Source organism: Triturus cristatus, chromosome 12 (genome assembly GCF_964204655.1).
Source record: "Triturus cristatus chromosome 12, aTriCri1.1, whole genome shotgun sequence".
Lineage (NCBI taxonomy): Eukaryota > Metazoa > Chordata > Amphibia > Caudata > Salamandridae > Triturus > Triturus cristatus.
The window spans coordinates 759,138,522-759,154,780 of record NC_140595.1 but is presented as its reverse complement, the minus strand read 5'-3'; the positions used below and the strand labels follow the sequence as shown (position 1 = coordinate 759,154,780).

At 41.0% G+C, this 16,259-nt stretch overlaps 1 protein-coding gene across 1 annotated transcript in view; it reads right to left on the bottom strand.

Moving 5' to 3' along the window:
• LOC146782729 (extracellular calcium-sensing receptor-like) overlaps window positions 1-16,259 on the bottom strand; it is a 178,234-nt gene that overhangs the window by 140,218 nt on the left and 21,757 nt on the right. Inside the window, exon 2 of the mRNA XM_085637212.1 lies at window positions 1,246-1,537. Coding sequence (XP_085493338.1) covers window positions 1,246-1,537 — 292 coding nt within the window. The remainder of the gene's footprint in view (window positions 1-1,245; window positions 1,538-16,259) is intronic.

Sequence of the window (16,259 nt, the reverse complement as noted above, 5' to 3'; positions counted from 1 at the left end):
AGAGACTGATACAGATATTTACATATTTAAACATTACTCACTAAGCCATGTATTCACTAAGATACACTTAATCAGTCAGTTACACAATCAATTTTTCAAAAACAAATCATCCATTTAGACACTTATATACCCATTTATTCTTCCATCGACCTTGAGATATACATATATAAAACATATTTAATTTTCAGAAAAACACACATTCACGGGATGATGTCATCAGTGATGTCATCAGTGATGTCATTTGAGATGTCATCAGTGATGTCATGAGTGATGTCACTGACCATGTCATGAGTGATGTAATATGTGACGTCATCAGCAGTGCATTGCGGGCGCGCGAGTTATAGTTAGCTTAACTAACTATAACGGGGGAATTTCAATGGTTTTTTACGAGTAAAATGTCCAGCTAACTATAACGTGTGTGAAACCTTTGGTTTTTTCATTGAATTTCTAAGGTTTTTTAAATGCTAATTCCTAACTATAACGTGTGTGAAACCTATGGTTTTTTCATTGAATTAGCAAGGTTTTTTAAATGCTAATTCCTAACTATAACGTGTGTGAAACCCATGGTTTTTTCAGTGAATATATATATATATATGCATAAATGTGGATGTACGTCTATGTGTAAATATATATAAGGATATATAATGGTATAAGAGATATAATATAAGAGCGTGTAAGCAGCGCATGGAGAAGGCGCGAGTTATAGTTAACATAGTGTGTTTACCAAGTTCTATACACTGTGTATGGAGGTGTCTAAGTTATACTAACTTGAAGCTGTTGCGTAAAATATAAATTAAAGAATATAGCTTTGTAATTTGTATTGTTTGTGTACTTTAAGTTTTAGTTTGTATAGTTTTAGTTTGTATAAGAAAGAATGAATAAAGTTTTCCCAAATTATAGCAAATGTTTAACCTTTGTTTTTTTAACATTGATATATATATATATATATATATATATATATATATATATATATATATATATATATATATATATATATATATATATATATATATATATATATATATATATATATATATATATGTAGATATAGATACAGATGGAAAATTCCAATAAACTCAATTAGATTGAATACAAGGTCACAAAAGCCACGTTTCCGGCCTTTAAAAGCTTTAGCTTGATAAATGACACCATATGAAATTGAACTGAAAGATGTTTTGGATGTACAATTCTAAAACAATATAGTCATATAGGGTCCTTAGCATTGGATCATTTTCCATATCCTACCTGTGGATGTCTGTACAATCCCAGAACTCGTGCCAGGGGGATGGAGCAAAAGGAACTAGCATCTCCAACAATTCCAGTAAGACGACCAGCCCTTAGACAGCGGTAGTTCAGAATCTGCTTTCCCTGCCCTGTCAGCATCCATAGGGTGCCCTGGAGAGCAAGAAGCGGATTGCCACATGAGTCATAGATCTGGAAGCCCAGTGTGATGTTGGGTAACAGGTCAGGGTTTCTGTTTATCTCCTCAATGGCAAATATCATGGCTTGGACCCATTGGTAGTTTTGAAAGACAAACCTAGGAAATGCATGTTAAAGAAACATTAAAAAACAAATCAGCATATATTATCTATGACTTCTGTGTATTCCTAACAACAGTTTTTAAAGAATTATATTAATATATATGGCCATGATTACAAGTCGCCAGTTAAACCAATACTAATTAAGTGAAAGCTTTGCCAAGACACAGTTCTTTCCATGTGTAAAATAATGATGCAATACTATTACAAAATATGCCACATTACACCAGGTAATTTCCCTATTCTTGCCACATAATTTAAAAATACAACATATAATACTTTATTGTATATGGTTATTAAAAAAAACTTTACAAATGTGCAAAAACAGGACACCCACAATTAAAAAAGTACAAATCATTTGAGGTAAAAACAAGATTTAGATAAATACATAAAATTCTGATAATTTGCTAGTGCCTTCAGGTGCTGCTAGAATTGTTATTACAGTAAATAAGTGTGGAAAAAAGATAATAGGTTATCGCAGGTGGTCCACCAAGAAGACTGTCCATAATATAAATTGATTAAATATAATAAAAAAGCAGATTATAAGTATATACGTAAAACCCCATTTGGATGTCTAAAATGCCTTAAAAGATTAGCAGCAATATATTTGTATATAACCATTCTAAAAAAAATGTCAAGATAGAGTTTAACAGGTAGTTATTTGTCAGCTTGGACTGAATGGCACCTTGAGGTCCGTAGCCTTCTACAGGCAAAGTGAATACATTTTGTCAAACAGATGTTTAAGGACATATTTTCTGGAGTTAATGCTGCATTGATACTCTACCGACAGGTTCCGAGTATCAGTTTATTCAACTCAGCCCTTAATTTGAATTTACATGAGTCCCTCATCGCGGGGCAGCTACACAGGACATGCTCCAAGGATTCGTCTGATACACCCCAGACTCTACATTTGAATTCTTCTGATGGACAATACCAGTAGGCTAAATTATTCAAAAAGAGCCACCCATGAATCTTAGTTTTAAATGCAAAGAATATGTGCAAGCAAGGTATGAAGGTGGAGAGGCCGCCTGGTATGTGTTAATTACTGCCCATGCATGCTTACGTTTGGCTAAGCTTGCTCTGTCTTCAAAGATGAATATGTTTCTTTAAACTTAGTTTAAAAGCCTTTTGACTTGGGTTCAAGTTCCACAATTCATTTGTAGACAGTTGCAAAATATAATCATTTAAAAAGCGACAATGTGATCCGTCTGGCCCACCGGAGCTAATATCTGTCCAAAGCAGGGACTCCAGAGAACCATCTCTAGGCCGTCTCAGTTTGCTGTTTAAGTTAAGGAAAGCACCGGCACCTACCGCTTGATGATTGAGAAGTCCAAGCTCCAGTCGGATCTTGGCTGCCGATGAGGTTTTGGAAGCCATAGCATAGATTTGTAAACCATAGTTAAGTGTTGGTTCAGTGTGATACTAAGCTTACCTAGGAGGATTTCAGAGCTGTGTGATAAAGTAGGAGCTATCTTAGCTTGCATGACTTTCAGCATTGGGGCTAGACTTTGACTTGATAGTTTTTTGAGAGTTTGGATAAGCTGACTTGAAGAGTCATGGCTTTTTGCAGTGATTTCTCTCCGGTGCTTAACAAAGGCACCCTTCATATTGATGTGAATCTCCAGATACATATGTTTGCTATATTATGATCTGGAGCTTATTATATGACCCGCCACCTCCTTGGTTCTTTTTCCTGACAAATGTGACCACTTGCATCAGTTACAAATTAACCTCTAGGTTATTATTGATTGTGTATCTGTATAATTGATTCAGTAACTGTTGCAACCCTACCCTCGTAAGGCTAAAGAGAGTGAGTTTGTCAACATATAGGAGGTTGCTAACCTGGGCACCACTGATTTTTGGAGGATGGCAGCCTACTATGTTGAGTGCCTGACCAAGGTCGGTTATAAACAAATTGAAAAGCAGGGGAGCTAGCACACATCTATGCTTAGCACTCCATGACATGAGGATCTTTTTTTACCAGATGTGAGCCATCCCCCAGCTTAACATCAATCCAGATATTAGTGCGCAGCTGGATAGCTGGCTCCAAAAGCTTAGTTGAGATTACCCATTTAATTATCATAGTCCTAAGCGCCTCCCTCGGCACAAAATCAAAGGCTAGTTTGAAGTCCACAAAGCAGCAGTATAGTAATATGGACAAAGTTTTTGCTTTCTCAATCAAGACTGATAGGGATAGAAGGTTTGTAAGTGTACCTGACTTCACTAAAAATCCGGTTTGATTTCTTAGCATCAGCCCTTTTAGTTCTACTCACTATCTCAGATCTTGAAGGAGAAGGCTGGCAAAGTACTTGGCCTCATTATCTAGTAAGGCTTTCAACCTATAGTTGCTGGGGGCTGATTGAGAACCACACTTATAGATTGGGTGAATTATAGACCCATGCCCAGGCTTTAGTCAAAGAGGCTTGTTAACTGGTTGGCCCATAATGAGATTTGAATTAAAAAAAAACCTGTGGCAGGCTGTTACGGCCTGGTGCTCCGTCTGTTCTTCCCTTAGACATTATTTTTGCCAGCCTATTTAGTGTAAGATGGATTTCTATGCTTGGGAATTGCTGTTGATCTTATGGTTGAGGCGAACACTCCCTGAGAGTTACAGTTGGGTTTGTTGCGATATGTGTCATTAGATGGTCATTTCCTTCACCTACATGGAAGTGACTGACCAAAAACATTGCCGATTCTTGCTCTGTGGTATTTGCATTGCCCAGTCCAGTGTTTCTGTTCATTTGCCTGTTCACCAGAGCCAAAAACATTTCTTGAATCTAGATGTTTATTCGTACACAGGGGAGTGCAGCAGTACTTCTAGAGATATTATTGTTTCTCTGTGTGGCATGCCCATCTGTAACTTTTTTGTGCTGTTTTGTAAGCAATAATTAACTCTGTGGTCTCTGGGTTCCCTCAGATAAGGCCTTATTTTGAACTTTTTATAAGGCCAGGGTCTGTGTGGAGGTTTTGTTTTGTTTAAGGTGAACATGTTGCCGAGCTGGCTGTTTGAATTTTCCAAGAAGTTAAGTACAGAAATGTAACCAGTCAGATATCCGAGAGATAGTCATGGAGTTAGCGTGGGGAATGAGCTGCACACACTCTTCCTTAATAAGGGAACTAAAAGCAGAATTCTATTTTAATTGCTTTATATTTTCAGAGTGAACGCTTTGATATGTAGCTTTTGATTGTTATGGTGTGCTAAGTTTAGAGCAATGGTGGTAATCTGAGGGCATTAGTCACTCACTGTGCGTGGAATAATACTGTAATTTTCTATATATGGAAACAATTCTGCACTACAGATAATGTAGTCTAAATAAGATCGCTCTTTACTATTTGCCCTGGTCCAGTTTGGTGGAGTATCTAGTGGGAACCTGCCATTCAATACTGTGCAGCCAACACTTAGAAGCTGTTAAACCAGGAATTAACCAAAGTTGCAATGCAATTGACCCTTTGGTTTTGCTTGATCCTTAAATCCCAGTGGAAGGGCTAAAGGAAAACTTTTCAGATTCTTAGGGATCCCTTGAAAAAGGTTGGTATTAAAGTCCCATGTGAGCAGATAAACAGCTTGAGGAAAGTCTTCAGCCAAGTCACAGAGAATTGGGATTAGGTGGTTTAGTTGTGACCATTTTATTGTTGCACTAGGGTTGATATATACATTAAGAATTAAATGGGGGAACTGGTGTCTCCACATTTTGATGTTGATTCCAAGAAGCTAACACTCTTGGAATAATATTGGTTTGATGGTACTTTCAAAACTGCATGAAATGTATATGAATAAGCCCCCCTCTGGATGACCAAATTTGTGATGTCTGACCGCTGGCTTCTAGTATTCGATGGATCGGGTTATGGGCTAGCTTTGAGTGGCCAATTTGTGTCCTACAGAGTGAGGAAATCATGGCCTGCAAAAAAGGTGAGTAGATTTGGAGAGTGGATTTTGTGTTGAAGACTACTGATATTCAAAGAACACAAGACTAGAGGGGACTGCAACAGGAGTTTGGTTGAAGTTAGGGTTTTTGATTGTGGACCGTTAGTGTCCAATTTTCACAAGGTTTGTAAGAGCCGCTTTTGGTGATGAAGCGATGGATTGTCAGTTCAGGCTATGCAGCTGCTGGACAGGGATGCTGGCAGCCAGCTCCAGTCAGACTCAGTGTACAAAGTTGTAGTCATAGTCCGGGCCTGTCTTTTGAGACTGCATGGCCTTGTGAATGTCTTAGTATTGAGTATGGTTTGTTTGTACATCGCTCTGGTGTCAGTTGTGTTTTTACCAACATGGTTGGGTAGCCTGGTCCTGAGTATGGGTGGATTTTTATACCCTATGCTCTAAAAATGTCTGTAGTGTATCGGAGAATTGGTACCCAGGTAAGGGAGTTAAACGTTACCAGTGTGACTTCTGAGGATTGTGAATCTCTTGGGGGGGGGAGGAATTTGATGTACTTCAAATCTCGTGATTCCAGAGCACCAAACCCGGGGGTTGATTTTAGTAATTAAAGGATATTTCTCCTATTTAGGACCTCATGCCGGCCTTTTGAATGATACTCCGGTATTAATAGCAACTTGACTTTTGCAGAATTAGAGTGACCTTTCTGCTGCTGGTCGTTTGTCCTGATTAAGTCTGGATTGTCCACAGATGGTCCTAATATAGTTTCTAGTCTGAGCATGTTTTTTTCTCGATCCAGGAAGCAGTCTCGTTGGTATTTACTTAGTTACCTTTTTAGGTTGCTGATTATTACTTTTTAGTTGGTCATCACCAGCCTGGGTTGCGCCAGTCTGAGACCGTGATGAGAGCTGGTGATGTTCCAGCAAGGTTGTTTGGACAGCCTGCTGCCTGTTTAGGATTGCAGTTTCATTGAGGGTTTTAGTTGCTGCAACACTTTTGACCTTATCACGATGGGTGAATGATATGAGTATCTTAATACTATCTGAGCTGGAATGTTGCTTTGTTGAAACAGACGTCAGCCCACCAAGTACAGGAGCTGCAAATGTAGTTTGCCGCACACTGAGGGGGCCAATCCGCTCGTGTTGCTGGCTATGTGTCTCAGATGCATTTGTAACATGTAGGTGTGGTTGCTGTTTTGAGCCTGCTCTGTGTTTTTTGTTGTAAACAATGGGTAAAGTTTGCGGGGACTAGAAACAGTGTTTGAGATGGGTTTGTTTTGTTGCTTGCACAGTCTTTTCTTTTCCCTCTTGCTATGAGGGCGGGTGATTTTGGTTTGGCAATCAAAGATGGATTAGCCGCTGAGAGAAGGCTGGGGTCCTGCATTATATTGGCTGACTGAGCAGAGAAATTTCTATCTTGAGGGATCTGTGGCGAGGTCACCACGCCATGGCATTTTGGTGGTAAAACTTGTCTGTTAAAGATGGAGTTAGGAACCACGCTGTCAGTTGCCACTGGACTTACTGCCTGCAACTGTTCCAAAAACTCCGGCTCTATATTATTCTTTGTGACCGGTGCTGATTGGGTGTGGTTAAGAGGCTCCTGTATCAGATGCTTACTTTTTCCTGTGGCTCCAGACAAACTCTTTACTACATCCAGGATTTTGTTAAGGAACATCGGGAGAGATGAACTGTCTATGATTGGAAAACAGCAGCAAACGGACTGGAACAGTTTTGATGCTGATTGTTCCCTTACTATTAGTTGATTCAGATTATCCAGCTTGCTGTCAATAATTGCCGTAAATATGGCTAAGGTGTTCACGAGGTCCACCTGCATGTCTGGCTTGTCTGAGTGATAATTTAGTGCAGTAACCGTTGACTGGAGTGTTTGCAGCAATTGAGGCCAAACCTCTAACCTGGAGGTTGTAAGCTCGTTGGGGCTAGATTCAATATCCTGGTTGGTGGACCATTTAGGGTATTTGAGAAAGAACGATAGCTCCAAAAGAGATTGGTCATTTAGTTCCAAGTCTCCTGGTTTATGTGTGGTGTCTTCAGCTATTTTCGTGTAGGTTTCTTTTATGGGCGAGAGTGGATTATGTTCCCCTTCAAGGACCTAGCCCCTTGGGCGGCTGGCAGGCTAGATGTGTCACAATGGTTGGTAATGACTTCTCCGAGTTCTCATGAAGGCTAGTTCTGAGACATTGTGAGGCCTGTGTTGAGGATTGTGCTACTTGACGCAGCGTTTGTTTAGAAGCTGATTCTGAATCTTCAGTAGATGGTTGTTTGGATTGTGTTGGACATAGATGGTTACCGGTGGTTGACCCAGGGAGAGGCTCTCTGCTGGAATGAAGTTTAAGAGATGTTAAACATGGCTTCGGATCAAGTGCCTTATGTTGGTGTGAGAGGGTTGCAAACAAAATGGTTTCAGCACACGTGATACGTCTATATATGGATTTCATTATGTCTTCAATCATGTTATTGTTCACTTTTGAAATGTCCTTGTCTCTTTTATTTCCACAAGGTCTTCAGATGCAGTCCCCTTGAAGGATCTTCTTGGCCAACGATGTCTCTCGGACAGAAGAAAGGCTCAGATAAATGTTTTGTGAAAACCTTTTTTTTTTCTTTAGGGAAGGAGTGGTAGGACAAATGAAAGTCACGAAAATGTGAAGGGAGAGGAAACTGAGGAGGCTAAAGTGAAAACGAAAGCAGAAAAGTGGAAGAATTGCCGTGTTGTTCTTGTTTTTCCTCCTTATGTTAATCCCTCCCTTTCACCTCTTTCCTCCCTTCCCTCCTTGCTTCCTTCTGTTTATTCCCCTCAAGATATCCGCACAAACGCCCACGCACCTGGGAAAGCCACATCCCTCAGGGGCTGTGGCGGGGTGCTTCAGCTCTGCTTCGCGGCATCAGGTCGCCAAGTCTTCTAATCCTCACCTTGTCACTGGAAATAATCGCGTTCCCTCCAGCCCTAACGTAGCCTAACGTTCCCTAACGTAGCCTTTTTTATGCTTGGCTGTGTCCCCTGTTCTGGGACTCGTCTCTCTCTTCCAATCTGCTGGACCCGGCATCTTCTCTCTTTGTTTTTCCCACTCTTCATCTGGTGTTCTCTCTTCTCGCTGCAGCATATCCCGGTAGGTCATGTGAACCGTGACTCTCTTGGAAAAAGTTTACAACTGATTAAGAGTACAGGGCATTCTACACCATCTTTTGTATTTTGGGAAAGAATGGCCCGAAGCCTGCTTCTGAAGCGTCCATTCGTAGTATAAAAGATTCCTTGAAGTTAGGCGAAATTAGCATAGGACTAGTGGTTAAGGCTAGTTTCAGGTTATAGAACGCCTTCCTGGTGGTCTGAGGGGGGCATATCAGTTCTTTATTTCTTCCTTCGTTCCTCATTAGATCTGTTAATGGGGCTGCAACCTCAGAATAGTTAGGTATAAACCGGTGGTAATAACCTATTAAACCCAGAAATGATCTAACGCCTTTTTTGGTAGTGGGGAAGGGTGCATCTAGGATTGCTTTAACCTTCTCTTGTTGTGGTGCAATAAATACGTCCCCTAAAAGACAGCCCAAATATTTAACTTTCATGAATCCTACCCTGGATGTTTTTTAATTGACATGGAGACCTGCTGTTTTGAGGACCTGGAACACCTTTTCACAATGAAAGAGGTGTTGTTCCCATTTAGAACTAAATATAATGATGCTGTCTATATAAGCTGACGAATAGGCTTGATGTTGATAAAGCACCTTGTTCATAAGTCTTTGAAAAGTTGCTGGGGCTCCATTTAACCCGAAAGGCTGTACAGTGAATTCATATAAACCGGTGGGAGTGCTAAAGGCGGTCTTTTACTGGTCTTCTTGTTTTAGCAGCACCTGCCAATAACCTTTTGTCAGATCGAGCGTGGTTATATATTGGGCTTCACTCAGTTTCTCAATTAACTCATCAACCCCTGGCAAGGGATAAGAATCAAACTTAGAGATAGCATTGACCACTCTAAAATCTATACCAAAGTGGATCAACCCGTCCGGTTTTGGGACTATGACGATGGGGGACAGCCAATTACTATGTGATGGCTTTATGACCTCTAGTTGCAGCATGTTCTCCATTTATGCGGTAACAGCTACTTTTCTGGCTGATGGAATTCTATATGGACGTTGATATTGCTTTTCCTGGGGGAGTGATAATGGAATGCTCTACTAGTGTTGTCCTACCAGGAAGGTCAGAGACAATGGAGGAAAAGGAGCCTAGAAGTTCATGAAGAAATGCTCTCTGTGCATGTGTCAGGTTTTCGTTTATGTTTAATTGGTTCACTGTGGAAGAGGTGGGAAATGTTTCTGAGAGAACCAACTGTGTGGGTTTAGGGGGGGTCCTAACCACTTTTTAAGAAGATTTATATGATATATTTGGGTCTTATTGGAGGATATCTGTAATCGGTAGGTAGTAAGGCCTATCTTCTCAACAATTTTATAAGGACCCTTCCATTCCACTTGTTTATAGGGTATAGAAGATGGAAGGCAGACGAGTGCCCAATCACAAACTTTCAGTTGTCGCCACTTCTTCTCCTTATCATAATATATCTGTTGTTTTCTTTGGGCTTTCTCTTACGTAGCATAGGAAAAGTCTAGCATCTTTTGGAGGCATGTTCTTAACCCTAGTGTATAATCGAGTAAGCTCTCGTGTCCTCCTGTTTCTCTTGCTCCCACTGTTCTTTCGTCATCTAGAGTAAGGTTCGATGCTGTCTCCCATAAAGGAGTTCAAACAGGGATCAGCCTAGACTACTCTGAACCTGGCTTATGATGACAAAGAGAGTAAGGGGTAGTAGTAGGTCCCATTCCTTTCCTTCTGTTGACAATATTTTTTTAAGGGTAAGCTTAAGGGTGGCATTATATCATTCACATAAACCGTCAGTTTAGGGATGGTATGCGAAGGTTCTTATTTGGGTGATATTCAGCATCGTACTCGACTCATCACTCAACATTAACCGACAGGTCAACGCCGTCACCTCCAGCTGCTTCAACACCCTCTGCATCCTCCGTAAGACCTTCAAAAGGATCCCTCCTGAGTCAAGGAAGACAGTCATCCATGCACTCCTCACCAGCAGACTGGACTATGGAAACTCACTCTACTCTGGCATCAACAAGTCCCTACTCCACAAACTCTAGACAATAGAGAACACCACTGCCAGACTCGTCCTTGGCATCCCCCGACACAAACACATTAGTGAACAGCTACGAAGACTCCACTGGCTCCCCGTGGGAAACGGTCACTTTCAAAATCCTCACTCACGCCTACAAATGCCTACACAACAAAGGACCCAAATCCCTCAATGACAGAATCAACTTCCACGTACCCAAAAGAAACCTCCGATCTTCCAACCTCACACTGGCCGTGAACTCACTTAGCTAGAGCAGGCGGAAGATCCTTCTTTCACATTGCAGCCAGGACCTGGAACAAGCTACTGGCAGACAGCCATTTTGCCTCGGGCCATCCATAGGCCTGGGTAGCCCTTTCGAAGTTCATCAGAAAAGCGTCCGGATCTTCTCCGGGTTGGTATTTTTGTAAGGATATGTTGGGGTAACCCAGATGTGCCTCCTGTCGGCTCTGTTGACTGGGGATAGAGTAAGCCTTGCCTACGGCAACCCTTTGCATACAGTCAACCTGCTGGGTTAATGAGGCTTTAAACATATCCCTATCAGCTTGTGCTGAATTCATTTGTCTTTCTATGGCCCATTCCAATTTTTCCTGGCCGTGTATCTGTTGTTGTATCAGGTTCTCCATTATGTTTGCCTAATGGATGTATGCCCGCATTCTCCACCAAATATGTGAGAGGGTTGCAAACAAAATGGTTTCAGCACACATGATACGTCTATATATGGATTTTATTATGACTTCAATCATGTTATTGTCCACTTTTGAAATGTCCTTATCTCTTTTATTTCCACAGGGTCATCAGATGCAGTCCCCTTGAAGGATCCTCCTGGCCAACAATGTCCCTCGGACAGAAGAAAGGCTCAGGTAAGTGTTTTGTGAGATACTCTTTCTTTTCTTTGGGGAAGGAGTGGGAGGACAAATGAAAGTCACGAAAAAGTGAAGGGAGAGGAAAGTGAGGAGGCTAAAGTGCAAACGAAAACGGAAAAGTGGAAGAATTGCTGTGTTGTTCTTGTTTTTCCTCCTTATGTTAATCCGTTTCTTTTACCTCTTCTCCCCTTCCCTCCTTGCTTCCTTCTGTTTATTCCCCCAAAGATATCCCCACAAATGCCCACTCACCTGGGAAAGCCACGTCCCTCCGGGACCGTGGAGCGGTGCTGCAGGTCTGCTTCGCGGCGTCGGGTCGGCGAGTCTCCTGGCTCTAAAAATAATTGTGAGAAGCACAACATGCCAAATTCTGTCCGCTCACATAACTCCGCAGAATTCCACAGAGTGAAAATCTACGGGGACCACCCACCCCTAAATATGACATATCCTTGTAGAGAAAAACTTTTAAATTCATTTTTGCTAGTGCTAGGCCTACCTTTTCTATAGGATAGCATTGAAGTTACCTTATTACATTTAATACGCTGCAACTTCAAAATGGGAGTAGATGATCAATTCATGTTTGGTGTCTTTAGAATTGTAATGGAAAATCTTCTCTTATGGTAATCTCAGTTTTTAATTGTACTGTTGAAAATGCCACTTTTAGAAAGGTGGCATTTGCCAGCCTTAGCCATTTAGTGCCTGCAGCCTGTCACTGAGTCACATGAGTAGGTGTAATTGGCAGCTGGGCTTTGTGTATTCCTCCCAGAAAGCCACACACACTAGAGGGCTTAGGTGGGCCTGGATGGCCCATCAGTGGCAGGATAGGAGGGTGAAGCTGGGCACAGCCCTACTTATGATTGATTATGCTGCATCCTACCTCCAGACAAAGGGAAGCATACTGTCTGTAGTTAGTCTAGAGCCAGGGAAGGGGAGGATGGATACCTGTGCATTTGAAAAGGAAAACTCTAAAAGCTTCTCCTACATCACAAGAGGCACTTGGAAATATATTGGACCTCAGACACCAACTCTTCAGCACACTTCTGGACCTGTGGAAATTCTGCCAGTAAGAAGGACTACTGTGCTGCTGAAAGGATTGGCACTCGGTTGTACTTCTGCCCTCCTGGAATACTGCCATGCTTGACTGCTGCTTTGCTAGACTGCTGTCCTGCTGCCCTGCTGCCCTCCAGCCTGAGTAAGTGGGATTTGACCTGCACCTACACCCAGTACTGCCAAAGTGGGTCCAAGGGCTAGTCTGCTGGCCTCCTGTACAGAGCCATAGAAACATAATAGGCTCGCAACCACTGAACCATCCAGCCTGTGCCACCCCCTGACCCCCTAGTGGTGCCCCTCAAGTTATAAACACTTGGTGTGGTGTGCCTTTGCTGGAGCTGAATCGAAGTTTTGTGGCTCTATTCAACCACGAATTGGCCTGTTGGTGCCTAAACCTTGCCAGTTGCACAGTTCGGATTTTTGGCACAATGCTTTCTTAAATCTTTGCAACTGCATATCTCTGGTTCTAGTGATCAGATGTTTGTAGTTTTGGTCTTGTTATATTTATTAAACCCTACTCATTGTTTCTAAATTGGTATGGGGCTCTTTTTGTGTGGTGTTGCCATTGTATTACTGTTTGAAGTATCGCGCAAATAACTTACACATTGCCTCTAATTTAAATTTGACTGCTCTGTGCTATACTACCTGAGGGTTGAGCACAGGTTAATTTTGGGTTTGCTTGTGAACTCACCCTGACAAGGATTGTGGTTGCTGCTTCAGCAAGGTTTCACCCTCTCAACTAGGAACACAATTTCTTACAATTGGAAAAAGCAAAAGTCAATAGAATCAAGGGAATTACCATGAAACCAAACAAAAAAAATAGAATTTGGCATGTGTAAATAAGCACATCACATCAAATAAATAATATAGAAAGGACCAGAAGCAAATAGTCTAGTAGAGAAAAACTGAATAATCTAGGAAGAAAATACTATTCTGTCTCTTCCCTAAAAGCACATATTTTAATTTGCTCTTGATGAAGATAATGCTAATTTATAGCATGATTTTAAGTAAATGGGCAGGACCATCTCTAAAAATGTTGCTTGCACAGCATCACTTATATTAGTTTCCAAACAACAAGAACTTGCATAATATTTTATTGGCTGTTATATACATTATTTGTTGCACAAAATAAATCATACTTTTTTTATTAATGCAATAACATGAAAAATCAAAGAACTGATTTTGTATATAACTCATGGACTTGAAATGTTGCAACGTAGGTACATCCCTTCCCAAGATAGCAAGAGATAAATTCCATTTGCAAATAAGGATAGAGACCATGTTTGACAGTTGAATATAAATGATTTTCTGAAAACAAAATAAAAACACATGAACATGTGCAACATGACAAGCACTCCTGTTAATGTCTAGGTATGCTAGCAAAACCAAACCTATATTTGACACAATTATTTAATAAAATATGCTACTTTTACAATTCCCCGCACTGATCAATTTTAAATTATAAGATCATCATGCTATAATATCTCAGCCATCTTTCTTGATTTTAACGGAACTTCCATTTGTAACGCTCTCAAGTTTTGCACATTTCACCCTTCTGCTCATCAAGAAAAATTTCTTAATTCTTTGATCATCTCATCGTCTTCTTCTTCTTGTCCTGCAATTACTTCTAAAATCCCTCACAATAACTTTTTTTTTTAAATTATACATTAGAACTAAATTCATTAGAACTATAACTATTATTAAAATTGAAAGAATAATCTCTATTAGTATATCATTGCCTTTGCCACTAATCCATGAACCTATCTTTTCCCAGTGAAAGGGTATCCTAATGGGTAAATCTCCTTTCCAATATTAATAAGCTTATCAATATGTTTGTTACTATACTCTCTCTATATCTGGAATTTATGTAAAACACTAATTTTTCGCAACATGACAAACACTTCCCACTTTAAACAAAATCACGTCTAAAACTATTCTGTTCTGAATCATCATTGATCGATTGCAAGAAATTCTTCATTATTCTTAGCTATAACTGCTGCTGTGTTATCTGCTAACTGCTTTACTAACGTGGACAATGTTCTAATCAGTGCATCATTTAAAGCAATCCCTATATGAGTAATCAAAACACTAAACATATCTATTGCATGTTGACCTATCATTCTCTTTTCACTCTCTCATGATGCACATCACTCACACTACTTACATGATAGAATTTGGGAAAACTAAAGCTAAAAAGCACAATCCTGCCCAACCTTGTGGAAGAGTAAAATAAGCAGTTTTGTTACAAATGAGATAAATTTCCCAAAACACAGTTTCATCACTACCTACCGTAAACCTATCTATGATATAATTATAAGCCCACACACTATTCCTATCATAACTGGAATATGCCTCTCATTCATACACATTATACACTCACACCCTGCCTTCTCCCTCAGAATTATAAGACTATGATGTATTTGTGAATTGTGTTTGTATTTATTTAAACTTAAAAAGGAGCACATTACAGCATCGCAGTAGTACATGCAGAACACAGAGAGTAAGTCAGTACAGCAATCCAGTGGGGTGCTTGTTATACATTCATACAACAAAGAGAAACAATGGCAGGTCCATGTTACATGCAACAAAATCAAGTATGGGTAATACACTCTGGAGAGTGGAATACAACCCTCTGCCGCCTCAGCGGATCTGTCACCCACATCTCATTCCAACAACTCATTTAGCAGTCTTATCTTTGTCCAGTCACCTGCTCATAACAGAAACCTCTGGGGAGGGTGGAAGCTGCACATCACAGAGCACTCATAACCTGCAAACAATGGAGGAACTCTGCATCTGGAAAGCCTCATCTGGCGGGGCTCACATCCTCCCGTAGGCGTAGCTTGTGCATCCGAATTGGTGAAGTTGTGTGCAGTTTGCTCCTTGCACTATTTTAAAGTGAATAATATAGAAGGGGCTACTAGAAGACATCAGATACGTTTGGCAGCAGGCGAATGACCACACCAAATGACTGGCCTTACATCCCAGCTCCCTTTCCTATTTCGTCCGTACCATCCTAGGTGAGGGCCACCCTCAAACCTTCAGAAGCATTGTACAAGAGGTATATTGTACAAGAGGTGCCAAGTAGATGTTGCGGTCAACAGACTCTCCAGAGGTGCCAATGGCTCTGGTTCCAATGCAAACCACAGGAACTATATTTTACAACTGCTGCATCACCTGAAATAAAGAAATGCATCAAGCAGGGATCAAAGAGTGTCTCTTCTGAACTTCTCCAACCGAAGAAAGGAGCCATTCAGGTACAAATCCCCACAAGTTGACAACCCTCTGGTATGGAAGCACATGCTGGCTCTACAATCATATGTGATGGGCAGCAGGGGGTGAAGGGTCAACGGCAGTCTTGGTGAGTATATATAACCAGGTCCTGCCTTTCTCTGTAGCCTTTTCTATGCCTGAATTGTGCATTTCACTGTGGAAACATCTCTCCCAGTGGAAAGCACCAGGCTCCCCAAAAGGAAAGTAGCAGAATCGGAGAAATACTGCCAGCCTCGACTGCCAGGTGAGACAGGAAGGGGGGACTATACTAAATGTGGGCAAGATGCACTTATTCACACAGATAGTAAAGCTGAAGGTCCGACATCTCAAACCCTCGCAGGCTAAGGGGCAACTTAATGGTCTTCCACCCTATCTAGGGCAGCTTACCAGCCAACACCAATCTGACCATTTTTGAGCAGATGACCATGAACAGAGCCTTATTATGTGGTAGCAGTATATTTACGTACACATATAATATCTCGGACAATATCACCATTTTCATGAGCCACACTCACCCA